This window comes from Danio rerio, chromosome 1 (assembly GCF_052040795.2).
Source record: "Danio rerio strain M-AB ecotype USA chromosome 1, GRCz13ab, whole genome shotgun sequence".
NCBI lineage: Eukaryota > Metazoa > Chordata > Actinopteri > Cypriniformes > Danionidae > Danio > Danio rerio.
The window spans coordinates 47,118,961-47,146,904 of record NC_141021.1 but is presented as its reverse complement, the minus strand read 5'-3'; the positions used below and the strand labels follow the sequence as shown (position 1 = coordinate 47,146,904).

General features: G+C 37.3%; 3 protein-coding genes across 3 annotated transcripts in view; 1 reads left to right on the top strand and 2 right to left on the bottom strand.

Moving 5' to 3' along the window:
• Positions 1 to 821: 821 nt before the first annotated feature.
• si:dkey-9i23.6 lies at positions 822 to 12,944 on the top strand. The gene is given in 7 exon segments (XM_087237560.1): positions 822 to 1,010; positions 2,905 to 4,077; positions 5,501 to 5,571; positions 9,356 to 9,866; positions 10,544 to 10,634; positions 12,706 to 12,764; positions 12,767 to 12,944. Coding segments are annotated over 7 exon segments (1,980 nt in total). The 5' UTR covers positions 822 to 989; the 3' UTR covers positions 12,821 to 12,944.
• Positions 11,922 to 27,944, bottom strand: part of ssrp1b (structure specific recognition protein 1b) — a 75,552-nt gene continuing 59,529 nt past the window's right edge. Inside the window, exon 14 of the transcript XR_015476886.1 lies at positions 11,922 to 11,954. The gene's annotated coding sequence lies outside the window, so the exon portion shown is untranslated. The remainder of the gene's footprint in view (positions 11,955 to 27,944) is intronic.
• si:dkey-9i23.5 lies at positions 14,389 to 19,311 on the bottom strand. The gene is given in 6 exon segments (NM_001145609.1): positions 14,389 to 14,695; positions 17,069 to 17,183; positions 17,276 to 17,416; positions 17,525 to 17,667; positions 19,086 to 19,158; positions 19,284 to 19,311. Coding segments are annotated over 6 exon segments (570 nt in total). The 5' UTR covers positions 19,287 to 19,311; the 3' UTR covers positions 14,389 to 14,600.

Genomic DNA, 27,944 nt, shown 5'->3' with positions numbered 1-27,944 from the left:
TGGTTTGGGATCTGTAGAGCTGCGCATCGATAGATTTGCTCTTCAGTGTTTGGACTCCCAGTAGTGATTATTAAACCACTATGAACTGAGCTAAACTGAATTGAAACATTGAAAACTGGACTGACACTGTTTCAATTTACTATGATCTTCTATGTGAAGATGCTTTGACACAATCTTTACTGTAAAAGCGCTACAGAAATAAAGGTGAATTGGATTATTCATGTACTGTTATTGTAGTGTTACCATGTGTCCGTCTTTGAAAGTTGAGCATGAGTGAGATTTGATGATCAAAGTTGAAGTGCCGAAATTAACTGGAAAGTCCCGGAAGGAATTCATTAGATCACTGGACTTACCTGTTTTACAAGATTTTTTTTTGACAAATGTACTTTACTTTTGGCTGGCGATTCTTCTCTGGGGGGACGAAAAGATTCTTTGGCACTTTATCTGAAGGTTTTTCTTGAAGAAATGTTCAATTGTTTCCTGTTTACTTGCGGACTCCCCAGGAATGACTGGAATTTACTGAGTCTACTTAATGTAAAAAGAAAAGTAACAGCATAAAGACACATTTAGCTGCAGGCATTGTCAATATAATATTCTACAATGTACCTGCCTCCATAGCATTGCATCCATTTTGAAATATAAAAGACATCCTACATCAATCCAATCAATGCAGAAGAAAACACTGGAACACACTGGTGTGTTTATATACCTTTAATAGGCCATGGTTGGAAGAAGAATGGATTGGCAGATAACATTTAGAGAACAGGTTTTGGCAGTACTGAAACATAAGACTAAAGGAATGTAAACGTCAGAAAGAAGGCAGTCTGTGTCAAAGAGAAGAAGGAACAGACACAAAGTGCTTCACACAGACTGCACTACTGTTTTACAAGAGTTATTGATAACAGATGGAAGAAAAGAGAGACTCGAGTTTTCATTTTAAACAAATAAAGCAACTTTGGAGATGAAATCATGACCGAATATGAGAGACCATGGAGGAACAAACCGCAAAGGTATGAGGATTATTGGCCTGTGCTCGATATAAATGTTAAAGTTAAATTTTCGTATTCATGTAATTGTAGAGTGAAGAGAAACAAAACATGGTATATAAGATGAGTAAGTAAAATCTGTTGAGGGCAGCACGGTGGTGGAGTGGGTATAGCATGACTGCCTCACAGCAAGAAGGTCGCTGGTTCGAGCCACGGCTGGGTCAGTTAACATTTCTGTGTAGAGTTTGCATGTTCTCCCCGTGTAGGTGTGGGATTCCTCCGGGTGCTCCGGTTCCCCTCTCAGTCCAAAGACATGCGCTATAGGTGAATTGAATAAGTTAAACTGGCCGTAGTGCATGTGTGTGAATGAAAGGGTGTTTCTCAGTGTTGGGTTGTGGCTGGAAGGGCATCCGCTGCTTAAACATATGCTGAATAAGTTGGCGGTTCATTCCGCTCTGGCGACCCTTAATTAATAAAGGGACTAAGTGGAAAAAAAAATGAATGAATGAAAAATCTGTTGATAATATTCTAACCTATAAAAATTACAAAGTACAGGAACTTAAACTTGAAAAAAAAAAAACGTGAAATCACAAATGTTATTTTGTATGGCCTATCGCTGAAAGTAAATTGTGCAGGTCTTTTAAAAAATGCATTTGTCCTAATTACTGTAAATTTAGTAAATTTAAATAATGACACGTGAATGCGGTACAACCTGTCACTCACATGAAATGGACCAGTAGCAAACTACGAAACAGTCAATATTAGATGGACAAAAATCAAACCCCATCTTATGTTTTACCTTGTCTGAGAAGCACTTTTATTCACTTTGTACTTTTCCAAATATAAAAGACCCCCTTTTTAAATGTGCTTTGGATGATCAATGGTTGTCTACAATCTAACGTATTGTTTTGCTAGTGCTGTTGCAGATGCTAAACTTTCAGAAAAATGAAAAGGAAAACTATTTCCATTTCTAGTACATCAATGTTGCTTAAATGCACACTTAATTATACATATAGTGGGGGAAATAAGTATTAAACATGTCACTATTTTTCTCAGAAAACATGTCTTAAGGTGCTGTTGACTTGAAATCCTTTCATGTTGGTAATATTAATTAAAAAAAAATTTATGCAAAGAAAACAAAACTAACTAGTTTACCAATGAAGTTATGTGTAATAAAATGAAATGACACTGAACACATGAAGAAAGGGAGGTGAAGAAAGGCAGTGAAAGCCCAGACAGCATGAAATCTTTCAGTAGTTCTTCAGCAAACCTCTGCCCTTCATTAGTGTAATTAATGTTAGCTGCTACAGTCCAACATCTACATTAGCAGGATGAAACCAGAGTGGACATTTCAGCAAAAAAATGATCCAAAAGCCAAGGAAACTCTCAAATGGTTTCAGAGAAAGAAAATCAAGCTGTAGAATGGCCCAGCCAATCACCTGATATGAATCCAATAGGAAATACAAAGTAAAGCTCAGACCTGATAGACGAGACCCACAGAACCATAGAGATTTTTATACTCTGTTGAAGTCTGTGAAAAACTCACACTGAGCAGTGCATGTGACTTCATGCATTCATCAGAGGCGTCTTTAAGCGTACATCACCAAAAAGGCCTTTTATATAAGGTGTTAAATACATTTCAGTAGTTCAGCACTTTCTTCTTTTGTCATTTCATTGTTGTTACAATCTCATTTTTCATATTTTTTTTGTTTTGTTGTATTTATTTATTTTTTGCTTTGTTTTATTTTTGTTTTTTATGTTTGTTTAATTTGGGTTTTTACCGAAATCTGGTATTATGCCACACATATCACGTTAGAGATAACTGTTGTTTCATACAGACTTCAGTACAGCTAGTGAAAGGTGAATAATGCCATAAATAATATAAATAATAAGAACGTCTTGTGTCTCTTTTTTGCAGAGTGATGCAAAGGATGGTCAGCTGAACCATGTCCCGTTTTTTCAATCTGTGCTGAAGAAACGTCCAAAAGGGACTTTCAACAATCCCAAAACAGATAAACTCCCAGATACAGAAGGATGCTCTGAAGGATGTTCAATAAATAAACGGAGTAAAGATTCGGATAGCACGGGCAGATCTTGTGGTGATGAGGAACAGTCACATTCTGGCACATTTAATGTGTCTGAGTCAATGCCGAGTGATGCAAGGCAAGGTCAGCGAAGTGATATTCCACTCCTGGAGTCTATGCTGAACAAGCTCATGATCCAAAAGGAGAGAGCCAACCATCACTCAACAGACAGATCACGTGTGCTGACAGATAAGACCTCTAAAAGTGTGGTTCACCACTCTGTGGAGTCTTTAACAAATGAAGACAGGAGTGATTTTGATTCCAAAGTCAGAACTGATGGCGATGAGAAAAAAACAGCCAGGAGTTCTGACAGAGAAGATGGAAAAGAAGAATCCAAAGGGGCTCCAGAGGAGTTTCCTAAATGGGAGAGAAGGATTTTCAGCTCTGTTCCTTTGGCATTGCTAACAAAGGTGGCAGAGTTGAAAGAAAGTAAACTGGTGGAGGTCAAAAACAACAAAGACCCTAGCATGGTCGAGGACAAGTCTGAAGCTGCATTATTGTTGGACGAACCATCTCAACAATCATCAGCACCAAATCCTGACCTTTCATTTTCCTCAGACAGAGCTGACTTTGCACAGACTAAAACTGAAGTACTTGATGAGGCTTGCTCTGGTTCTTCTAGTACAGTTAGCATGGACACAAGCAACGCTCAGACTGCTAAAAAGGTAGTAGGAAGGACAACAAGATCTGCTTCAGAGCCAGTGAGCACCAAGCCTAAAGAAGAGAGACCACTATCAGCCCCGAGTGCTTTAAACCCACAGGAATTTGACAACTGTGCAGATATAATGACACCGAAACACTTGAGCAAAGCAGCTGAGATTGTAACATTGGAGAATTCAGGTATGACAGAACAAGATAACTCGCTCGCCAAAACACAGAAGAAAGGAGTGAAACACAAGATGAAGAATTTTACTCAAAAACTGAAAGAAAGGTTTAAAGAAAAGCAGGATTGTGAGCAGAACACAAGTACGAGTGCAGAAGACAACGTGGAGGAAGAGGAACAGCCTGTATGTATACTTCCTCATAGTTCAAAGGCCTGACAGATCTTTTAAACGAATAATTCACACTAAACTAAAAATTCTGTCTTCATTTACACTCCTGCACTTGTTCAAAACCTGTTTGAGTTTCTTTCCCCTGTTGAACACAAAGTAAGATATACTGAAGGATGTTTACTGGAAAAAGCAGCTATTGACGTCTATTCAATCATGAGGAAATTTTCTATTTTGGGTAAACTATCCTGTTGAGGCCCCAATCTACTCACAAAGAAGTTCTATCTTTCCTGCTTTCCTCAAACTTATAAAAATATGTTGTTTTTCATCAGAGTTATTGTGCTGTTTGAGTAATAGTCTCTCAGTACAAACAAAAAAGACGGCGAGAAAACAACAGTTAAGAAAGCATCTGATTATGGCACTTATGAGCTCTGGGCACTTCAGCCTTAAAGTCTTTGTTTTTTAAAGTTTCACTTTACACTACAGATTTCTTTAAAACAAACAGCTTTACAGTATGAAAAACAATACAAGGGTTCGTATAGTTTTTACTATAAAACAGTTATTAAGTGCTTTTACTTTTGTACTTCTGACCTTGACTACTGAACGGAAGTTAACTAGATATGATCGCTACTTTCCAAATGAGATATATACATGTATGGCCTTCTGAAGGGCCCTTCAGAAATGAAAACATAAGAAGTGTCCTTCCAAACCGAAGGGGTAAAAACTGGCCTTTTCAGAATGAAGCAATTTGAAGGGTACAACTGAAGGACACTTCAGGCCCTGATACAATCCTTGGCGCAGGAAAGTTGTTTGGTGTCGGACAGCAAGTTAAAATAAGGCTCATCCCTATGCCACAATCCCTTTGAAACTGAAACTCTAGTCTGGAGGGTAAACCCTTCGAAGGGTTGAGGGCGGGGTGCCCAAACTTCGTCCTGGGGGGCCGGTGTCCTGCAGAGTTTAGCTCCAACTTCCTTCAACACATCTGCCTGGAAGTTTCTAGTATATATAAAAAGCTTGATTAGCTGATTCAGATTTGTTTAATTGGGGTTGGAACTAAAATATGCAGGACACCGGCCCTCCAGAACCGAGTTTTTGCACCCTGGTTCAGGGCATAGGAATGAGCCCTTCAGAATGGAATGTAGTGACTGATTCTATAGTAAAGAAGGTGAAGTCACCGAGCCATGCCTACCTATTACATTGAACCAAAGGTAGCTTGAATTTCTCTGGAAAGTGTGAGTTGACTAGCTGTGTTATAATAAACTAAAAATGAGCTTCAGTTTTGCATGATTTTTGTATCAAATGACCTGTTCATCAAGTATATTGGGGCCTTTACATTATGAACTATTTGAATGACAGCTGTAAACTTTTTTTGTTAGCTGATATTTCAATTTTCCTCTTGTTTATTTCCACCTAACTTAAATCTGAACTATTCTCCATGCAGATGGAAGCTGAGGATCCAGACATTCCACCACCTCTCCCAATGAAAAAGGGAAAATATGTTATCTTAGACAGGTGTGATATGCTAGACATATTTCAATACCCAACTACCACACTTACATTTGCATCCCTGTACTTATTAAAATCTGTTTAGTTCACATTTATTGGTAAGACTTTGGACATTATATCAAGTTGCTTTGTGAACATTGTGGGATTTTTGCTAAGTACAATGCAATCCTGGATTAACACCTATGTTGATCCTTAAACATAATTTTTGTTCAAAAATTTAATCCGTACTTAATCCCTACCCCTAAACCAAAACCTAACTGTAAATTATTCCAAAAATTAGAGGGAAATAATAATTGGATAACAATCATGTAGAAGCACATTACCCTAACTGTAAGCCTAAACTCAACATAAACTCTAAACTTATCCCTTAATTCCGATTAGCTGATTAGAAAGTTGTTTCAGGATCAACACAGATGTAGAACATGTCCTAATTGGTGAACCTTACAACCACATGTCAGCTAGCAGTCATTAGCGTAACAGTAGTCTGCTCAAAAATGCAGTATGTCATTTTCGCCACTAGAGGATGCATATTCACAACAAACAAAGGCATACTTTGATAATGCCATGATTTAATGTGGAATTTTAGGAAGTTGTAGCCTCGATACATCCTACAGGACTCCTGCAGAAATAATGTTCATGAACGTTGAACATTTACATTTTTTAAAAAAAACTTATGTTATTATGAAGAGAGTAAGGCTAAACCTGTCAAATCGAAACAAGACCACTGAAGAAACTGCTGACTCTACTGGTTTTTTAAGCTAAGCTAAAAGTGCTCCCAAAGAAAAACATGTACTAAAAACATTACTAGAATGAATGCTCCAGTATCAGCATAGGTGCAGAAGATGTCCTACTTTGTGAAATCACACCAACCTTGCAAGCACAGGTCAGCTAGCAGTCTTAGTGTAACAATAGACTGTCTGCTCAAAGACACATTTTCACCTCAATATGATGTGTACTCACAACAAACGGTGTAATCTGATGATGCCATAACTAAGTCTTTGATAACTCTTTGGTAATAAGTAAACGAGATGCTAATGATCTAACCCACAGGTGTCAAACTCAGTTCCTGCAGGGCTGCAGCTCTGCACAGTTTCATTCCTATTCAAACACACCTGATCAAATGAATTGAGTGCTTTAGGCTTGTTTGAAGCAGGGCTGGTACTAAACTCTGCAGGGCTGCAGCCATCCAGGAATTAACTTTGACACTCCTGATCTAACCCATTCAATGATATATGCTAATCTAGGCTAAGCTAAAAGGGCTCCCAGAGATTGGGTGTATAGATTCCAAAATGGTGAAACTCAACTGTTTATCTCTAGGACACTTGTAAAAGGAGACCATTTCTAAACAGTGAAATGTTCCTTTAACACTCTTTTCCTCATTTGAAATATGCTTTGTTTCTTCGACTTCCTTATGAGTAGCATTACTCAGTCCATCTATTTATAACTCGCATTTCCCACATCTGGTTGTGTGGCATTCCTTTTATATGAAGTGATGGAAGAAATCAAACACAAACATGTTTGTAGTAGTAGAGATCTGTTACTGCTGACCCCTGAAACAGTTAATCTGCTCAAAAGAGCCTCCAGACCAGGAAATGTGTAGCCTACGGTAATGTCTGGAGTTCCACACGCAGCGCGTTGTTAGTTAAAAATCACTATTTCATCATTTAAAAGGAGAGCTCAGTCAAAAATGATGTCATCATTTATTCATTATCCACAAAGGAAGATATCTTGAAAAATGCTGGAAATGAGCAGCTATTGACATCCATGCTATGTTTAGTTCCTACAGATGTCATTGGTTGGTTTTTACAAACATTTATCAGAATATCTTCTTTTTTGTAAACACTTAGAACATCTCGAGTTTGAGTAAATGATAAGGAAATTGTCATTTTTGTGGGGGTGAATTCCTTTAAGGCAAACTTTTTTGACTACCAGTCGATTCAGATATTATCACTCGTTTGAATGTGCATTATCAGTGTTTTTTAGCTGATAGATATGGGCTAGTAGGGTTGTTTTCATGGTTAATCACCTATAGATCACATACTTAGATGTTAACAAGCATATATAATTTTTAAAATTTCCCATTAATTGTATTTTATTAACGTCTAAACCTACCCCAAACCTAAACCAACCCAGGCTCATTGTGGAAACGCAGTCCCGTGGACGTTTCTGGAGACCGCGGAATACGTCCCGGCGGGTACGTACGGCTGCAGTTTTTGTTTTTGCGAATCCACGAGAGGCCGCTGTTGTGCGCTTTTTTGCACCTCAGACTTCTCTCGCGAGTGCGGTTCGCGCCCGCGCCGTTCTCGCGTGAACCCACCAGAGGCCGCTGTCCGACTGACCGGATAATTGACTGCGCTACCGGCCAATCGGCCGACCCGCCCTCCTCCTTCCCTGAACCCAACTAATTTTACCAATTGATCTGCCCGCCCGCTCGCTTCCCTAAACCCGAGCAACAGTTTACAAAAGCCGTCCAAAAAAAATAAAAGCCCCGATTAATTTATTATTTTTCTACCGCGTTTTTGGATTTCACCGCGTTTTCACCCTGTTACGAAACTCATTGACTTAATTTTTGGGATTCTGTTTTTGTCTTACCTGATTGCTGGAACCGCTTTTCCCTAGACTCGAAACCGGTCGTCGTGGTCAACTTCTCTCTGCATCTCAAGCCTGCCGACGTACACGGTGAGCTGAGTGGACAAAGGGGTTGCAGCGGCGAAGCCCTCCACAAGGAGGTAAGGCAAGCGCAAAAGGGAACAGCATCACACCGCCCCGCAGCGTTCGCTTGAAAAAAATTAATTCGGCCGTACGTACCCCCCGGGACGTATTCCGCTGTCTCCAGAAATGTCCGCGGGACTACGTTTTCGGAATGAGCTTGGGTTGACCTAAACCCAACCGTCACAGTAATGTAAAAACAGATCTGGAGTCTCCTCTAATTAGTATAGTTGATTAACCATGTGGATGAATGATAACAGCCTTTTGAGCCTACCAGTAGGTGCAGAAGGCCCCTACTGGCCCATATCTATCAGCTGATAACCACTGATAATGCCCATTCAATTCAGTGATAACATTCAGGAGCGACTACAAGATTTCCCACTATCCACTCCAAAACTTTTCCTGTAGTTTGTGATTTACAGGATAATTTTAAAAACTCTGAATTTCTACAGCACTGAAACCAAATATAATGTCTAGTGAAAGCATAAAATATACTGAGTGGAGTTAAAATATTTAAGTTAAGTTTTAAGTTTTAAATTAAGTTTTCTCTGTAAGAAAATGGAACAAAAACGGGGTGATTAAAATCCGTTTTTCGGATGAGATGTTAAACCGAGGTCCTGACTCTATGTGGTCATTAAAAATCCCATGGCACTTCTCGTAAAGACTAGGGGTGTAACCCCAGTGTAAGCCATTACTGATCATGGCCTCCAAATCACCCCCATCCACCGAATTGGCTCTATTACTGTCTCTCCACTACACCAACAGCTGTTGTGTGGTGAGCGCACTGGCGCCGTTGTCCTGTGGCTGCAGTCACATCATCCAAGTGGATGCTGCACACTGGTGGTAGTGTGGAGAGACCCCCCTCATGATTGTGAAGTGCTTTGGGTGTGTGGTCATATATATAAATACACATTACATTACATTTACATTACAAAATAACAAATGTCTTGATGTGTTTTAGATTTTTTTTTGCTCCGCCACATTTACATTATTTACTACTTAAATAATAAAACTCGTTTAATCTGATAAGAATCGTTTTTCAGTTGTTTAATCTAATATATTTTTCCATCTTTCTAAACAGAAAATTTACCTTAAGAGACTTCAAACTCAATATTGAACCTATCAACCTAATGGAGGAAATATTCACAGGAGACGAATGGCTCAACTACTTGCCTAGTAAAAGCAGTTTGGATGAGAAAGATACTAGTGATCAGTCAATCTCGTGTGATCTTTCCAAACTAGAAACAGATAATCAGGTCGGCGTACCTGAGACTATACCAGAACCGGACCCACCACAGGACATAAAGACCACTCAGGACAGTGTTGATGATGTTCAACAAGAGGAAGCTGCAGAAGTCAACAGTCATGCTCGAGTAGCACGTGTAGAACGAGTTGAATCAGATGCAAGTGTTTTTGCCATCCCAAAATCACTTCTAACTAATAATGCTGTTAAACAGAAGACAGACTGTGAGTCAAAGAAATCAGATGACATCTATGACTGTGTGGACATCTATATTCTTCCCAAAAATGACATTCCAATAGCGAAAAGGAAGGCATCAGAAGTTAATCTGATAGACTTTTCAGCAATTAAGGTGGGGAACACATTTTTCACAGGATTTATTATGAGAAATCACTATAGCAACCCGTTCATGCCACTGAATAATACAAAATGATTAATTAATAAAACAAAAAAGTCAGAACTCAGAGTATTAAAGTCAAATTCCTAGTCCTTAAGTTAGAATTCCGAGTTCTTTTTTCTTTTTTAGTATTTTGAGTTATAGTCGCAATTCTGAGTTATAAAGTCAAAATTTTGAGTTATAAAGTCAGAATACCGAGTTATAAAGTCAGTATTCCTAGTTATAAAGTCAGGATTCCGAGTTAGTAAGTCAGAATTCCGAGTTTTAAAGTCAGAATTCTGACTTTTAATGTCAGAAATACGAGTTCTAAAGTCAGAATTCTAAATTATAAAGTCAAAATTCCAAGTTTAAAGTCACAATTCTGAGTTAAAAATCCAGAATTCCGAGGTATAAAGTTGCAATTCTGGGTTCCAAAGTCAGAATTTTGACTTTTAATGTCAGAAATCCGAGTTATAAAGTCGCAATTATAAATTATAAAGTTAGAATCCTGAGTAATAAAGTCAGAATTTTTAAAGTTATTAAGTATAATTTGTAAATATTTTTACTTATTTATTATGCAGTGGCAGGGACGGGCTTCCATAGTAATAACTTAGTATAACATGGAATAAATTCATGAAAAAATATTTCTCCAGTCGTTTGCATTGTTGGACAACTCCGCCCTCAAGAGTCGAATCCGTCTTAGCAAAAAGAGACCCCACCGACCACCAAAAAAACACAAAAAAGGTAAGAGAAAAAAAGCTCAGCAGCAACAGTTGAGTTCAAGTGCCCATCATGCTTCTTAATGATATTACATCCTTCATATTGTGCAGCATAGCTGTTTGTGAATCTTAAAAGGTCAACAAAGGCAAATATCCATGTGCACAATTCATAGAGCTACTGTATCAGCTATGTTTTCATCCTTTTGTGCATTTTGGAATACCACATTTTAGTAAATACTTAACAGAAATGTCAAAATGAGCAAAAATAATGAAAAATGCTCATTAAAAAAATGTATGCGTACAAATAAGTGAGATAAACGTTTTATCTGATAAGAACAAATGTAGAAACTATGATGGAATCTCACTTATCGAATAAATTCCAGCATCATGTGATAACAAAAATGAGTGCAATGGGATGTTGGCATTAAAGTACAAACCAGCAGACCTTGTAAAGACTATTGTAAAACGTCTAAAATGTTATTTTGGTTTTTCTAAAATCCCTTAACCAAAGTCAATCATCACTTGTTCAGTATTATTATCTCTGCATACATTGTGTTGCATTGTCTTCAAGTAATGTTTAATAGAAGAAAAAAGGCCGACGGTCTTCTTTTACTGCAGCAAAGTCAGTTTTTTCTTTTTGACATTCACCACCAGTTTATGTTGTTCTTTTTGACTCATTGTCTAGAAACATAGCTTTATTCGCAAATGTTTTAAGAAGTATTACAGTTTTGCGCATAAGTCTAAAGGGAGGGGGTGGGGGTGTCAAGGATAAAAGTGAAGGGAAGAGGTGAGGGATAGGGACATTGTTGGGGACGAAAGTGAACACTGGGGGTTGGGTGGATGGGGTTTGTCTCTTTACCCCTTGCAAGACTCACACTATGTACAGTTGCCTTGAACCAGGCCAAAGCATTGCTTACATTCGGGCCTGGGCATGCTTACGTCATCGATGATGCGCTGTTCAGTAAGCGCTTTCTCTCAGCACAATGGAGATTTGTTTAGTTATATCGTTTAAGTCGTTTGATATGCAGTGACACGCAGTCAAATATTTTGCCGAACAGATCAGCCACTTTTGACGCTCATAAATGATCTTAAAGTCCTCGTGCTGCAGAAATTAGGAGGTTTGCTGAAGGTGCAGCTGTCGTGCAGTGAGGGGTTTGCATCTTTAATTATCCACGACAGTTTGCATTCATTTAACAGTAAGAATGATTAATAAATCCAGATTCAGAGCACTTACACTTCTCAAACGATCTGGGAAACGAGCCTGGGCACGATTCGGAGAGTATACTGTGAGCACGCCCTACATCCGCCACAAGGCTTTCCCGCTGTTACCAGTTTGTCCAGTTAGCTCACCATGTACAGTGGTGGACTTGAGACGCAGATGGGTGTTGACAAAGAAAAGTTCCAGAAAGCCAAAAAATTAAATAAACAAGTAAATAACAGGGTGAGAATGTGGTAAAATACACAGTAGCCCCTGGTGGATTTGCGAAAACAAAAACTGCAAATAAATAAATAAATAAAAAAAACTTAACTCATGGGACGTGTTTGGCACTCTCCAGAAATGTATATAGCAGTATGTATATAGCAGTATGTTTTCAGAATGAGTGTGGTTTGAACACTGTAGTTGTACTTAAAGTTTGGAAGAGTTTGGTTTGCTTTGTCTATGAAACCAATGCCATCACTGTTGTTATCATTGTGCTGAATAGTGCTGAAATTTGTATTTTGTTATGCGTTTCCTTTTAATTATGGTTTCCCCCACAGTCCAAAGACATGCGGTACAGGTGAATTGTGTAGGTTAAATTGTCCGTAGTGTATGAGCGTGTGGGTAAATGTGTGTGTGGATGTTTCCCAGAGATGGGTTGCGGCTGGAAGGGCATCCGCTGTGTAAAAAACTTGCTGGATAAGTTGGCGGTTCATTCCGCTGTGGCGACCCCGGATTAAGAAAAGGACTAAATTGACAAGAAAATAAATGAATGAATGTATGTAAAACAGCACAGGAGACCCTCAAAACTGAATCAGGAAACTTTAAATTAGCATAATGGGGCACTAATTGAAACAAATGAACTTAACATGGTTGTCTTTCTTATTTTCTCTCTCAGTAAAAGCAGAAAAGTCAAATGCCATATTCTACAAGATTCCCCCAGTCATCCTGACTGAATCTCCTTTGACCGCATTTCTACCACGTCACAGCACCCCCTTTTCCACACCTCCTGATTTACCTACAAAATGCACTCCTAGCCAGTAACTCCGGGACCTCTGGAGTCTTCATCTGCAGCTGTCAAGTCAATAACAGTACAAGCAGAGCTGATCACTCTCTATAGCTCACAACAGCCAAAGACAAAACTTCAATTTGACTGTATGTAACTTCACAGCTACATGTCAGCTAACAGTTGTTAGCATGGTTTCAATTACAAAGTTGTGCACAGTTTTTGTGATTTTAGAAAATATTTATAATGAAGTTTATTGAATTTTCATAATAATACACGTATACTAAGACATCATGATTGTGGCTGCTGTAGCCAAGGTACAGCAGCAAAGTTCCTTGATTATAATGCCAGAACGAGAGAATAGTTCTTATACATGTCGGCCTAGAAAATGTCAACTTTTTGTCGCCTTTAGTACACAATGTAACAAGTCAAGCTTTAAATAGCAAAATAAGCACAAATAATTCTCTTTAGCACAACAAAATTAACTATTTTGTAAATCATTTTTGAGTGAGATGCTAATGGTCTAATCCGATTCAATGATCTATGCTAAGCTAAAAGTGCTACTGCCAGGTCCAGAAATCGGCTAAATGGATTCAGAAAAGGTAAAAATCACCTGTTTAACTCAGTGTTCCTTTAAGACGATGGATAATTCTTCAATTCTTACACTAACTATTCTTTTATTTTTTAGAACAGAAGTTATAAATAAGATTCATCATGTTAATGTACATTTAAAGATAAAATGTAACTTTTATATTATTGACATTATTAGTACTCCTGTTCATTTATAACTGCAGATTATGCAGAGCATTGTCTTTTTCCACATTACAATCACATTTATTATCAGACAATGTTATATTGTGTGTTTTTTCTGTGTCTTTGATTATAAAGCCGCGTTATTGTGTTCTTCCTTCTGAGAATGAAACTCTAGAGTATTCAAAATGTGACGGCTAAAGTTTATATATCTTTCAAATGTTCAAATATTTCTTGACAAATATCTCTTAAATGATCTGTTTATTTATAGATCTTTATGTAGCATAAACATGTTTAATTTTATAATTCATGTCAAAGATTGTACATAAGTATATTTGAAGCACTTTTAACAAAAAGAATAATATGAACATTCAATCATCAGACAGGCAATAAATAAAATCATATCATTTTGATTGCAAAAAATCTCTTTATTAACTTTTTTTTTTACTTTTTGTTGATGCAAAAAACAGATTTATTCAGAAAGATACATGTGATGATAAAAGCCAACATAGGCTCATTCAGAAAACGTAGCCCTATATACATGTCCGGAGATCACAAATTATGTATCCAGTTGTACGTATGGCTGCATGTTGTTTTTAAAACAAACGCTATGAGGTGGCAGTATGCTGTTCCTTTTCGTGCTAACCAGCTGACTGCTTACCTCCGTATGGACGGCTTTCCCGCCGTTACCAGTTTGTCCAGTTAGTTCGCCATGTACATCAGTGGACTTGAGATGCAGAGAGGACTTGACCACGATGACAGGGTTTGAGGATTCCAGAAAGTAGGTAAGTGAAAATCAGAAGCCAAAAAAATCTTTGCTTTTGAAAACACTATTGGTTGGGTTTAGGGAAGGGTTTAGCGAATGGCACTCGCAAGACATATTTGAGATCTGAAAATGCATACACAGCAGTCTCTGGTTGATTTGCGAAAACAAAAACTGCAAAAAAACTTAGCTCCTGGGACGTATTTGGGGCTCTCCAGAAATGTATTTTTGGGGTACGTTTTTTAGAATGAGCCTGATCTGATAAAAGCGCAGATCACACAGAGCGTATTTCCATGAACTCCTTACGCTTGAAGGCACAGATGAAGCTTTTTCTGACATTGCATTTGTCATCATTCCACTTTCCAGCTTCTGAAAGGACAGTAAAATGTTTTTACCTTCTGAATTGTGCTTTAGCTCCATTCTCACTGCCTCACTAATGAAACCTTTAGCTCAGGGGTCTCAAACTCAATTTACCTGGGGGCCGCAGGAGGCAAAGTCTGGGTGAGGCTGTGCCGCATAAGGGATTTCACAAAAAAAAATTCCTCAAATGTCATTATTAACAGTTTTAATTATTTCTTCTGAACATGAAGTGTCCTGAACATTAATAGAACATTGAGTGAAGATTATGAACAGTTCTTCTGAACATGGCATCTTTTGCCTACTCCTTACTGCCAGAGACTTGACAGCGCTTCTTCTCACAAATCTGAACCACATTTGGCTTTAGAGCGGAAGCAGTTGAGACCCTCAGTATGGCTTGAAGATGATCATCATTAAGTCTAGACCTGTACTTTGACTTATTGAAGTTCAAGGTGGAGAATAACTTCTCACACAAATATGTGCTCCCAAAAAGGCCAAGTCCTAGGGAAAAAAGTGGGGGAACTCACTCAAAACTTCCATTCCCTCACCTAAAAAAAAGGCGTATATATGTATAAATAAAATACCCACACCCCACTCCAGTCACATCAGTCTGTACCAGTCTGTATCTACCTATAATATATATAAGACAGGGCTAGAAATTAACTTTTTTACTTGGTAGCACCGGTGCTCCCAACTTCAAATATTTAGGAGCACCAAAATAAATTTAGGAGCACCAGAAAAAATTTAGGAGCACCCGCCAAAACTGAATGAGCACCGCTGCAAATTGCTTTTTAAAGGATTTATTGTATTTTAAAACAACATCAATAGGACTGACAAAAAACAGAAACAACTATCTAACTAATGCTGCGAAGACCTTGATATTTGTGTGCAATAAATCCAAAATGAATGTCTAATAATTAGGCCATAGAAAATAATGATGATGAAAATGACAATAATAATAACAATGAATTACATTTCTCATTATGATACTGCCTTGAATGTGCATGAATGTAGGTTATCTGCTATAAAAAGTCTGTTACTTTATGAAAAATAATTGTATAGTTTGCATCAAACAAAAATGAAGCATTGCAGTAAGAAATATGTATTTTGTGCTGCTGTTTTTATATGGAAGTCAATTTAATAAATAATATTTCTGCTACAAAACAAACAAAAGATTATAATAAATCATTCAATTCAATGATGAAAGCTGCAAAGCAGTCATCAGTAAATAAATAAAAAATAAAAATAATATACACCTCAAAAAAGAATAGACAAAAGAAAGAAAGTAAAGTCTCACTTCTATCACTCTTTAAAAGTTTTGGTTTCAGTTTGTGTCAATTTAAAGGTTCAGTCTTTTGTCTTTTCATGTTTGTGGAAAAGCTGGCGAGTCAGCCGACCCAATTTATGAGCAGGCAGCGCAAGATTCTTGCGAATACCACCGGCGTAATACCGCTGTTTGTTATGAGACGCAGTTTCAGTGTAAACTTAGTAAAGGCGAGCTGCTTTGGCGATGATATGTACAGTAGTAGATTTGACTTTTAGCGGACATTTGCGCTGAACACGCAGTGAATGCGACGCATGGAGATTCGGGCGCCTTCTCCAAGAAGCGCGTACTCGATTGATCTCAGCTGGCGGATCATTATTCACCACGTGACGTGTCATGATTGCTCTCATCTGCACCTCAATTTTAGGTGGGGTTTGCAAACCTGTGTGCTTTAAGTTTTTACTCTTCAGCCGTTTGCATTTCCCGTGGTCATAAAAGCTCCTTCCCTGTCATCTGACAGCGGAATAGCTTGAGTGATTGACAGCTAATATGAACCAATATAGCGGCAGGGAAGAGCGATTCAGCACGTTTTTACAAAAAATCAAAACAGGTCGCACTACAACCATTATCTGCAGCCGCACTAATGCTCCCAAATATATTATGAGGTCGCATAGATTAATTTTCGGGCGCATATGCGACCAAAATGGTCGCAATTTCGAGCCCTGTAAGATGCAGGCTGTAGCTAGGTAGCTAAGGTGGCAGGCAGGGGCGGGAACAGCTTACCTTGGTTCTGGCCGGCGCGAGTTCCCGTCACAGCGTCTAACAAAGGGGCGGGGTACGTGGTGACGCCACCGGCATCCCCGCCCCTTTGTTTAAACGGCGGGCGGGGAATGCCAGTGACCGCTGTGTACAGATAGAATCGGCGGAGCGGGGAGAGTCAGTGTACTGATTCTGTCAGTGTACAGCGGTCGGCGCGGGCCACAAAATATTGCACTGAGGGCCGCAAATGGCCCGCGGGCCGCGAGTTTGAGACCCCTGCTTTAGCTAAACATGTATACAATATTGAAAATATAATAATCCAATAGCATGCAAGATTTTGTTTCCCCCCTCATCATCCTCACCTTTCCAGTTCATCTCCAAGCATTCCTCGTTGCTAGTGTACATATGATTGGGCTCGCCAGGAACCCACCGATTAAAATTCCAGAAGGATCCATCGAGCCAGAAAAACTCACCAGACTGAGAGAAGACAAACAGAAAATGTGTGTAGTAAGTAAGATGAAGAACATGCTATTTACACTTTTTATATACACTTCTGTCTCCTTGTATACCTTAAAAAACTCATAGGCTCCGAGCCAGATGCGCAGGTTTTTTGGGTTAAATTTTTTCACAATGCAGAGCAAGTAATTGTTATCCTGTGAATTATGCACTGACACCAGATGTGCACCAGGGGCTTTGCTCCTACACTTGAACTGGAAGTAAAGCAGGAAGAACAGTTAATGACTACAGAATACTTTGATTCCTTTTATTAATAATCTGGAGACTAATAAGAGAGTGTAGTGCTACTATACAGCATATACCTCGGCTAGAGTGAAGTTTAGGCGACTGAAGAAGTATTTGACACAGCGTTGACCCACTCTGAACCAATCAGAGAATCCAGGCACATCACATGCTTTCGGCATTGAGCACCACTCTGTGGCATTCACACCTCCAGCATGAAAACCTAAAGACAGATAAAAACCATGACTTACACTTTGAACTTTTTAGATTCTATGATATCTGGGTTGATTTTTGCTATGAATATTTGCTTTTTCTTGTATTAAATATTTCCCAAATGCTGTTGAATGAAAATTCCTTTTGTCCTTGCCAGGATGACACACTCAAAAATTACTTGAGCTGCTTGTTTAAACTACTTATTTATAATGAGCTGAAACAAGGGGTTTTTGGGACAACTTAATTGTTTTATGTTCAACCCACTCAAATTTGTAAACAATTAAGTTAACTTCTTCAATTTGTGTTGGGGCAACATGAAGGAACAGTGTGAAGCCCTGTATTTTTAACAGTGCACTACATAATATTTTGCAAGTTATTTTGCAAGAAGTGCAATGTTAAAGCTTAACTCGGTTAATCAGGTTAACTACGCAAGTTAATTAGTCAAGTCAATGGAGTATAGTGGTTTGTTCGGCAGCCAAACAAGAAGCAAAAAAAATAGTTACAAATGCCTTTTCCAGCTACATTAAAATAAGTATTTCTCCAGAAGAAAAATATAATATTCTTTAAAAAATTATTTAGCTGCTTGTTTACTTCTTTAAAATGCATTGAAATAACACATTTCCTGAGATTTTTTTTTTTTTGGACAACTTAGTTGTTTCATGTTCAATTCATTTATGTCACATGTTGTTGGGATAACATGAATGGATTATGTGGAATCCAGAATTTTTTTAGGAAATAGTGTGAAAAACTTTTTAAAAAGAATGGAAAATTCATATAAGAGTTAAAAATGGCTAATAATAAAATCAATAATAAAACTGATTGTAATATATAAATAAGGCTAATAATTTTGTCTTCAACTGTAATGTTTCAGAGTGACTAGACGCCCCTTTTAGTTTGTTTGTTTGTTTGTTTGTTTATTTGTTTCAAACAGGACAGACTTATCCTTTCAAAAATGATATTTGCTGTATGTTCAAATTTCTTATTTAAAAACATCACAATTCTTGAGTTTTTGGGGGACAGTTTCATTGTTTTGTGCTCAATCTGCTTGAATTTGTAAAAAAAAAAGGAAAAAAAAAGAAAGAAAAGTAACTTAATTCCTTTATGTTGTCGCAACAAAAATTGATTGTGTGGAACCCAGCATTTTTTACAGTGTATTTCAACTCTTTGTTTATTGTCCCAATTATTTATAAAAAAGTTTTCATTTTTATCAATAACGATTTTAGGATTTAGGGGCAGATTTACCTCTTTCACCAAAAACAAACAAACAAAACAAAGTAATAAAATTTCTATAGCTGAATTTATTGAATATTAACTTTCAACAGCATAACTTCCAATCTCATCTATGCTTTAATTTAGTAAATCTGTTGCAAATTTTTCATAATTTTCAAATTTCGTCATAAATGTAATGGATTATCAATGAAACGTTACCTCTCTCCATTTTAAAGAAGTTGCCACTTCCAAAAAGAAGAACCAGCAGAACGCCAATAGATCCTGCTTTCCACTGGAGACAAACACACACATAATATTAAACAGTGTTAACATGCTCATTATTATTATAGTTGTTGTCTTCAAGAGCTCAAAAATGTTGCAGTATTAAAACTGGGTATAAAAATGCTGTTCACTCACCATCTTTCTTGATCTTTAGTCTTCCTTCTGTGCTCACAAAAACTCTCAGATCTTTATGTCCTTATTTTATACCAAAACATTAATTTTCACACCTCCTCCTCTGGTCTCATTCACCCTTTATCAAACAGGAAACATTCACACATCTAGTTTCTGTACTGTACAGATGTACAGGGTATTACTGCAAATAGTGACCCTGAGCCATAAAACCAAGCTTATGTTCACTGTCAAAACTGATGCCTTTCACACAATTGATTTGTGTTGAAGTAATTAAGTTAGCTTATTACAAATTTATGTGAATTGAGCATAAAATAATTAAATTGTCTTCCCAAATAAGTGGTTTGAACAAACAGCAAATGTCATTTTTAAGTCTTGCACAGGTATTTTTGGGCAATAGACAAAAATACATTATATGGGTCAAAATTATTTTTCTATTTTTGCGAGAATTCATTAGAATATTAAGTGAAGATCAGTCGGCACCAATAGCCTAGTGGTTAGTGCGTCTACACAGCACCAAGGTGCTCACGGTGACCTGAATTTGATTCCTGGCTCGAGGTCTTTTGCCGATCATTCCCCTATCCCTGCTCACCACACTTTTCTGTCTGTAAAATCTCCACTGTCCTATCCCAATAAAGGTAAAACCCTCTAAAAAATAATTATTAAAAAATATATAATATTAAGTAAATATCATGTTTCATGAGAATGTTTTGGAAATGTCCTACCTAATTTTTTGATGAGTAATAGTCTATACATAGATACGAACTTGATATGGAGAACTTGTAATGTGATTTTCTCAATATTTTGATATGTTTGAACCCTCAGATTGAAATAGTAATATTAGAAGTTATAAAGTCCTATCCTAACAAACCATACATAATGCTTATTTATTCAGCCTTCATTTGTATGTAAATAATCAATGTATCTCAATGTTAAAACAATTGACACTTATGACTGGTTCTGTGGTCAAAAATATATTTTTGTTAAAACATGGTAATGTATGCTAACTGACAAAAGTCTAGTCATTGATCCCAGTTTTAAGAGCAACAAATACTAATTGGACTTCTAGTGGATCATTTGGAAAAGTGGCAGAAGGAAGATTTTTCTGATGAATCATCTGTTGAACTGCATCCCAATCATCACAAATACTGCAACTGGAACCCACATGGAGCCAAGATTCTAACAGAAAACAGACAAATCATGGTTTAAGGTTACATTTAGCATGGGGGTGGGGGTGGGGGGGGGGGGGGGGGGGGGGGGGGGTTGATGTGAGAGATTTGCAGAGTGGATGGCAACATCAACTTTCTGAGGTGCCCATTACATTACAAACCACAGGAGAGGGCAAATTCTTCAGCAGGATAGCGCTCCTTCTCATACTTCAGCCTCCAGCATCAAAGTTCCTGAAAACAAAGAAGGTCAAGGTGCTCCAGGATTGGCCAGCCCAGTCACCAGACATTATAAACATTATTAAGGATGTCTGGGGTAAGATGAAGGAGGAGGCATTAAAGATGAATCCAAAGAATCTTGATAAACTCTGGGAGTCCTGCAAGAACGCTTTCTTTGCCATTCCAGATTACTTTATTAATAAGTCAATTGAGTCATTGCAGAGATGTATAGATGTGGTTTTCCAAGGCTTTTGTCAGGTTAGTGCACATCAACTTTCCACAAGTTACACATTGTGTTTTTTTCAGGGATAATTAAATGTGTAAATGCAACAGATGATGTCCTGATAGAAAATGAGCATCTTTTTCATATAATGAACAAATGATGCAATGATTGAGAAGATTGATTTTTCTTCAGACATGATCAAGTTTTACTAATTCTCTTGCTACTCTTCTCATTACACCGTAAAAAGCAAATCCTCTAGTTAACTTTACTTTAAAACATGAGTAAACCTGTTGTTTTTAAAGTGATTAGTTGCCTTAAATTTAGGTAAATGAACTCAGTCAACTTAACAGTTACAATGGGTTCAGTCACTTTTTTAAGTAATGTAATGTAATTGCCTTTTACAGTGTACAACCTCATTCATTCAGAGCTCTTTTAACTAACTATTGATTCAAACTAAACACAGAAAGAAAGAATTGCAACATATTTCTTTAAGGATGTTTTTTTCTGAGATATATCAGGGTAGTGTTTGGCAATTGAGGTAACATAAGTGTTGTCGACAGTACATTGAACACAAAAAAGGCATCGGGTTAATAACAAGCAACCAAATTGTCTCACAGCTTTACCACACTGGATGGTAAAACCACCAGTTCTTGTGATTACAGACAAGCTGCCAGGCAAAACTTTTATTTTGTAAGTCCCAGCTTTATGCATTTGCAGTCTGGGGCCTGCAGATGTGTGAAAGGCTCAGATGATTGTTTTTTTGTCTTGAATTCACCTTTAGCATTTTAAATGCCAGTCACTTTGTATCGCATTCAATTTCACAACCCCTCCTATTTCTCTCACATCTCTTTCTCGTTTTTTTGCACATGAAAACCTTTTGAAAAAACTGCAACCTCACACTAAACACCCTGATAAGTTGACTGAATTTGTCTGATTGAGTAAACTCAATCCCTCAGTTTATTTAAGTAGCGGGGTTTCCCAAAACGCACATATTGAATTTTATTGAACTTGGTGAATTTGTGGTAAGTACATTCACTTTTGAGGTCTCCTAAAATGTATAAGATTAAGTTTATTGAACTTGGTGCATTTATAGATTGTAGTTAACATAATAAGTTCAAAATTATTTGGTGTTAATTCGACACTTTTAATTAAACCTAATTTAATGTACAATTAATTCTTAATCATAAATTATTTTTGACAGACATGCATATTTTTGACATGCATACTAAATAACTGCACTGCTTACAGTATTTAACTGTCGTATTAACTAAAAGTAAATTGACAGGCAGTAAACAGTACGCAGTAAAACTTTTTGGGAATTGTTCATCACTATAAAGTCAGTAATAACAGTAGAAAGTCCAACACTATTTATTGCGCTTAAACTAATGAACTCCACACTAATGAATTAAAGCTATAATTTATTATATCACAAAAAATAAGTAAATGCAACCTAAATAGTGAAATGTAATAAGACACAATGGGATCTATTTTAAAGATCTAGGCGCAAAGTCTAAAGCGCAGGGCGCAAAAACATTAAGAGCGTGTCCGTTACAAATTCCAAAATTGTGGCAGTGGTTTTTATGTAGAAAATAATATAAAAATAACAACATTTTAATTCTTTAATTCCTGTAATTTTTATATGTAAAGATATTTGTATATTGCTGTACGTCCTGTGTGTATTAAGCAATATGTAAGTGTTTGGACCCGTTTTGGCACATAACTAATGCGCTCTCTGTTGGACTTTAGACCAGTTTTTAGTTTTTAGTTGGTCAATGTCACAGTTTATTTCAGATCCTTAAAATAGCAATGTGTCAACAATGCGCCATAACCAGGGCTGGACTGGGGCAAAAAATCGGCCCTGGCATTTTGGGCCAGAGCGGCCCACTACATTCAATCAAAATGCTATGTATCTATGCACGTCCAATATTTTTATCAACTCATATTCTATAAAACATAAAAGCCATATATATATGAAATAAATACAAACTTTAATCTCAATTTAATTTCTGTATACAGTCCATAAAGATATTTGTTGAGTTCTAAAAAATATACTATTCATTCATTTATTTTCCTTCGCCTTAGTCCCTTATTTACCAGGGGTTGCCGCAGCGGAATGAACTGCCAACTATTCCAACATGTTTTATGCAGCAGATGCCTTTCTAGCCACAACCCAATATTGGAAATCACCCATACACACTCATTCACACACACTCATACACTACAGCCAATTTAGCTTATTTAATACACTATTCACTCAGCCTATATTTCAATAATAAACATAACAAAAACTGCCTGCTAATGCATGGCTAAATCTTCAAAGGGAACAGTGTACTTTATAACCTCATCCTGCTTGCTGTTTTACTATCTAAAAAATTCAAACATAATATGTCAAATTTGTTTCATTTTGATATTATGATTAACAGACACCAAACAGCCTCGTGTAGCTACATATGTACATGAGCGTCATCTTCACACAAGCCAAAACAGGGCTTAAATATAACTGCCTCCTTTCATTTTAATTGAAAAGAATGAACTTCATCCCGTCTCTTTTGCAGAATATCAATTTTAATAATCAATGGCCATTATAAAAGTATAACGTACAATAAATGTATTTGATAAAGGTAAGCAATCAGTCAATGTGCAGAATCAGTGTGTTACATAAATTAATATATTATCTTTGCACTCAGCCAAAACAGTTACCTGAGAACAAGTGATTCAAAAGACATAAGAGTTGTTAGATAGAGACAACAAGATGAATTCAATATCACGTTTAACAACTATAGTGAGATGAGATCCAGCAGATGAACTGTCTCACATGCGCTATACTCTCACCTGGGGTTTATGCTCACCCGCTGAACTACTGGCTGCAGCTCTTGGCAGAGAGTGTGTGGTCACGTAATTTGCATTTTAGCCATGTACTAGAATGAACGGAGAACTTTTCAGAACCGCTAAATGAAACGCCGGTGTATTTTCCGTGATTTTCTGCATCTCCTTTCCGTTTCTTCTCTCTGACTCTCAAATATTTTGACAAATACACACAGACGATGCATGCTCAAACAGAGCCCAAAATAGGAGTTTGTGATTGGGCCAGCCCAATGTCAATAAAGAAAAGAATCAATGGGCTGCAGAGTGTCACATGGGCCGGCCCGGTCTGTCTGTCCGGGAAAAAAAGCATCTTACTTTCAGAGAGAGTCACGGATCACAGCAGCGTCGATTAATAAGGCAGAAAAAACGATAGGCTGCTAAGCCTTTTATGTTCATAAGACGATAATCAGCGGCAGCCTGGCCCAAAAAGTACGTCGGCCCAGCGGGAAACTGCCCAGTCTGCGTCTGCCAGACGGCCAGTCCGCCCCTGACCGTAACACACCACCTTTTTTTTAGACTGGCACATCCATCAGTCCACAAAGTGGTGCAAATAGATTTGCTATTTAAACCAAGCATGGCAAAAGGTGAAAATTGGGTTGCGCTGATCTGAAAATAGCAACAAATAGCGCCAAACACGCCTTGCGCCTTATTGCGCCTGGTGTATGATAGGGCCCTAACTGTTATAGCTTCAAACCACAATGTAGAAGTGTTAAGATATTTCCCTTAAGCCTAACATCAATTGTAGAACAGCATTTTATTTCAGTTTGCTATTATTCTTTTTAAGTGCAAAAGCTAAACCATTTGAATACATTTTTAGAGTATTATAAAAGCTGTTCAATACTTATTGAAAAATTAAACTGACCATTTAACACATGCTATTACAAAAAAGAAAACAGCAAACATATTGCAAATGTTCACAATGCAAACAAATTAAGAAAACAAGCTGCTATTTATCACAACACATGCAAATAGCACGGAGATGTTTCAAGGGGACCCAAAACATGACACACCCAGCTGGGATTTATTTATTGTGCTGTGACTATTGCTCAGTGAAGTTGAAGGTGATCTTTGAAAGGTGAATTTTGGGTTTATTTTTGCATCCTAATTACACAATTCCCCTGTCTTTGGTATATTATCAGCCTAAATAACCATAATAATAGCCATGTCCGTCGTGTCTTTTGGGTCCCCTTGAAATATTTCTGTTGTGTTTTCAGCTTGCTAGCAGCTAGCTCTCTGCAACTCTTACATGACAGCCCACTGAAGCTAAGCAGAGTTGCGCCTGGTTAGTGCCTGGATGGGAGACCGCATGGGAAAGATAGGTTGCTGGCGTAAGTGGTGCTAGTGAGACCAGCAAGGAGCACTCAACCTGTCCGTGTGGGTCATAACGCCCCAGTATAGTGCAGGGGACTCTATACTGCTCAGTGAGTGCTGTCTTTCAGATGAGACATTAAACTGAGGTCCCGACTCTCTATGGTCATTAAAAATCTCAAAAAAAAAAAAAAAAGTCTCAAAAAAAAAAAAAAAAAGAGTAGGGCCAAATTTGCCTACTGGTCTCTGTCCATCATGGCCTCCTAACCATCCCCATATCATAATTGGCTTCATCACTCTGTCTTCTCTACACCAATCAGCTGGTGTGTGGTGTGGCCCAAAATAGCTGCCATCGCGTCATTTAGGTGGATGCTGCACACTGATGGTGGATGAGGAGATCCCCTCCAATGTGTAAAGCGCTTTGAGTGTCTAGAAAGGTATATATAAATGTAAAGAAAAATTATTAATATTATTATTATTTCTTAATTTGTTTGCGTTGTGAGAATTTGTAGTGTGATTTCTTAATGTGTTTCAGTTGTGAGGATTTGCAAGATGTTTGCTGTCAAACCGATGGAGATCTTTTCTTAATTCGCTGGTGTTTTTTTTTTTTTTACAATTGCACGTTTTTTCCCTAATTTGCAGTGTGTAAAGCTCTCGCCCACTGCAGCAATGGGACAGAAAAAGCCACCACCATAAGGGTAGTGAATTTGCCAGTGTGTTGAGTTTTTGACAAATTTTAAAGCATTTTTCTAAAGTATGTCAAAATAAGATTTTTCACCAAAAAATAATTTTAATTTGTTAAAACAGACAAAGCTGTGGCCAAATTAAGACTCAAGATCCCCTCAAAATGTATGAAAACATGCGCAACCGTCCATAAGGGTTAATAAACTATTAAGGCTGAGAACAAAGTTTTGTGTCTAACTTGTTTGTTTTGGGACATGTAACCATAAGTGGGATAAAGAACATTCAGGACGGTTGTTTTCACAGAATAAAGCTCTTTAGTCTAAAATAAAAGTGCTCTGCTTCAATAGTGCTCTAGATAAGCCTGTCAGATGTTACTTCTTGGATGTAGGCGTACTTTATCCTTAACTTGTTACAGATTTATTTATATGAGCAATTATGTGTTTTGCCCTAATGTCTATTAACCTCCATCTTGAAAGTACTAATATTCTGTCAACATACATGAAATTACAAATCTGCCTTGTCTGCAGTGTATTTGATGAGGGGTGTCAGAACAGTACAGAAACTAGCCTCAGATTTTCTAAATCTTGTTGTTTTTTGATGGAAAAATCTAAATATCTGGTGCATTAGGACAGGAGGAGAGTGTTCTACAGGTGGTTAGTCAAGCCTGCTCACCCGCGTAGAGCACACTCATGCAACATACTTCTGTGACTTATGTTATGTGATGCATTGTGTGTATATGCTTTACTAAAAAGATAGGTCTTTATTTATTTTATTTTTTTGAACTGCGAGAGTGTGTCTGAGCCTCGGACATTATCAGGAAGGTTATTCCAAAGTTTAGGAGCCATAAATGAGAAAACTTGACCTCCTTTAGTTAACTTTGCCAATTTGGGTACATGCATCTTTGTGAAAAGATAGTGACAGCTTTTTTCTGAACAAAAAAAAACAACATTTCAAAAACGTTGAGAAACAGGTAGGTCTAACTCTAGAGTGACATTTTTAAGAAAATTCATTGTAATTGGTTTATTTAAAAAAAAACTATTAGTTAAGGTCTAAACTCTATTAAATAAGGTCTAAAACTTTTACAGTCTTTATTACTAATCTTAAGAAATAAAGGGGCTTGAATACTTTCTGAATACATTGTACACAAGTCTCTTTCACTACCCCTCCTTTTTCTCTCACATTTCTTTTCTCTCACATGTCTTTTGCACTTCAGTTTCCAGTTAGTAATCACACATTAATCCAACACTCTTGTTCAAACACTCACTGTAATGAACAACCATTATTTTTCAGCACTTTGGTTTACATTCATTTTAAAACCCTTACATTTTTAATAATAGGTGTGGTGAAGTAGCTTAAAACAGATAGCAACATTTTAAGATCATGTTTATGTCTTCAGAATAAGAATAATGTAACAAATGTGATTGAAACATTCAGAACTTTCTCATAAACAAAAAAAGTAAAAAAAATATATATATATTTTTTTATAATGTGATTAGTATCTCTTCCCTGAACTTATCTTAATATATTCTTTCATAACTGTCATGATGTGCAATGTGCTGCTGATAAGGTCAACTTCTGTATGGCATGGAGTTTGGTTTTGTAGTCACTGTTACAAGTTTGAACCGGTGGAGCTAAAGTGAATCAAACTGTTCATATTGAACTGAATCATCATTGAACTAACTAGAACACAACCTTAAAATCCTGAAGTCAGGTCATTGGCAAAGTAATTCCTCTTGATCTCAGTTTGCGTACATATTTGTCATCTGAACTTTAAAGTGACTAAAATGAAAGATTTTTTGCTGGAGGATAAATATGTAATTGTGCCTTTTTTTTAAACAAGTAAACAGTCTTGATGTATCTCAGTGGATAAAAGCAATGACTTCTTACCCTGCTTTCGAAATATTTAGCTATTTAAAAAAATCTAAATTTCTATATTATGGCACACCAGTAAAATGTTTTACGTCTTTCTGGAGAGTCTAGAGCGGGGTGGGCAAACTCGGTCCTGGAAGGCCGGTGTCCTGCACAGTTTAGCTCCAACACAAATCAAACGCAGCTGAACAAGCTGATCAGTGTCTTCAAGATCACTATAAATCTACAAGCAGGTGTGTTTGATTAGAGTTTGAGCTAAACTGTGCAGGACACCGGCCCTCCAGGACCGAGTTTGCCCACCCCTGGTCTAGAGTCTAGTATACAGACAAGTAT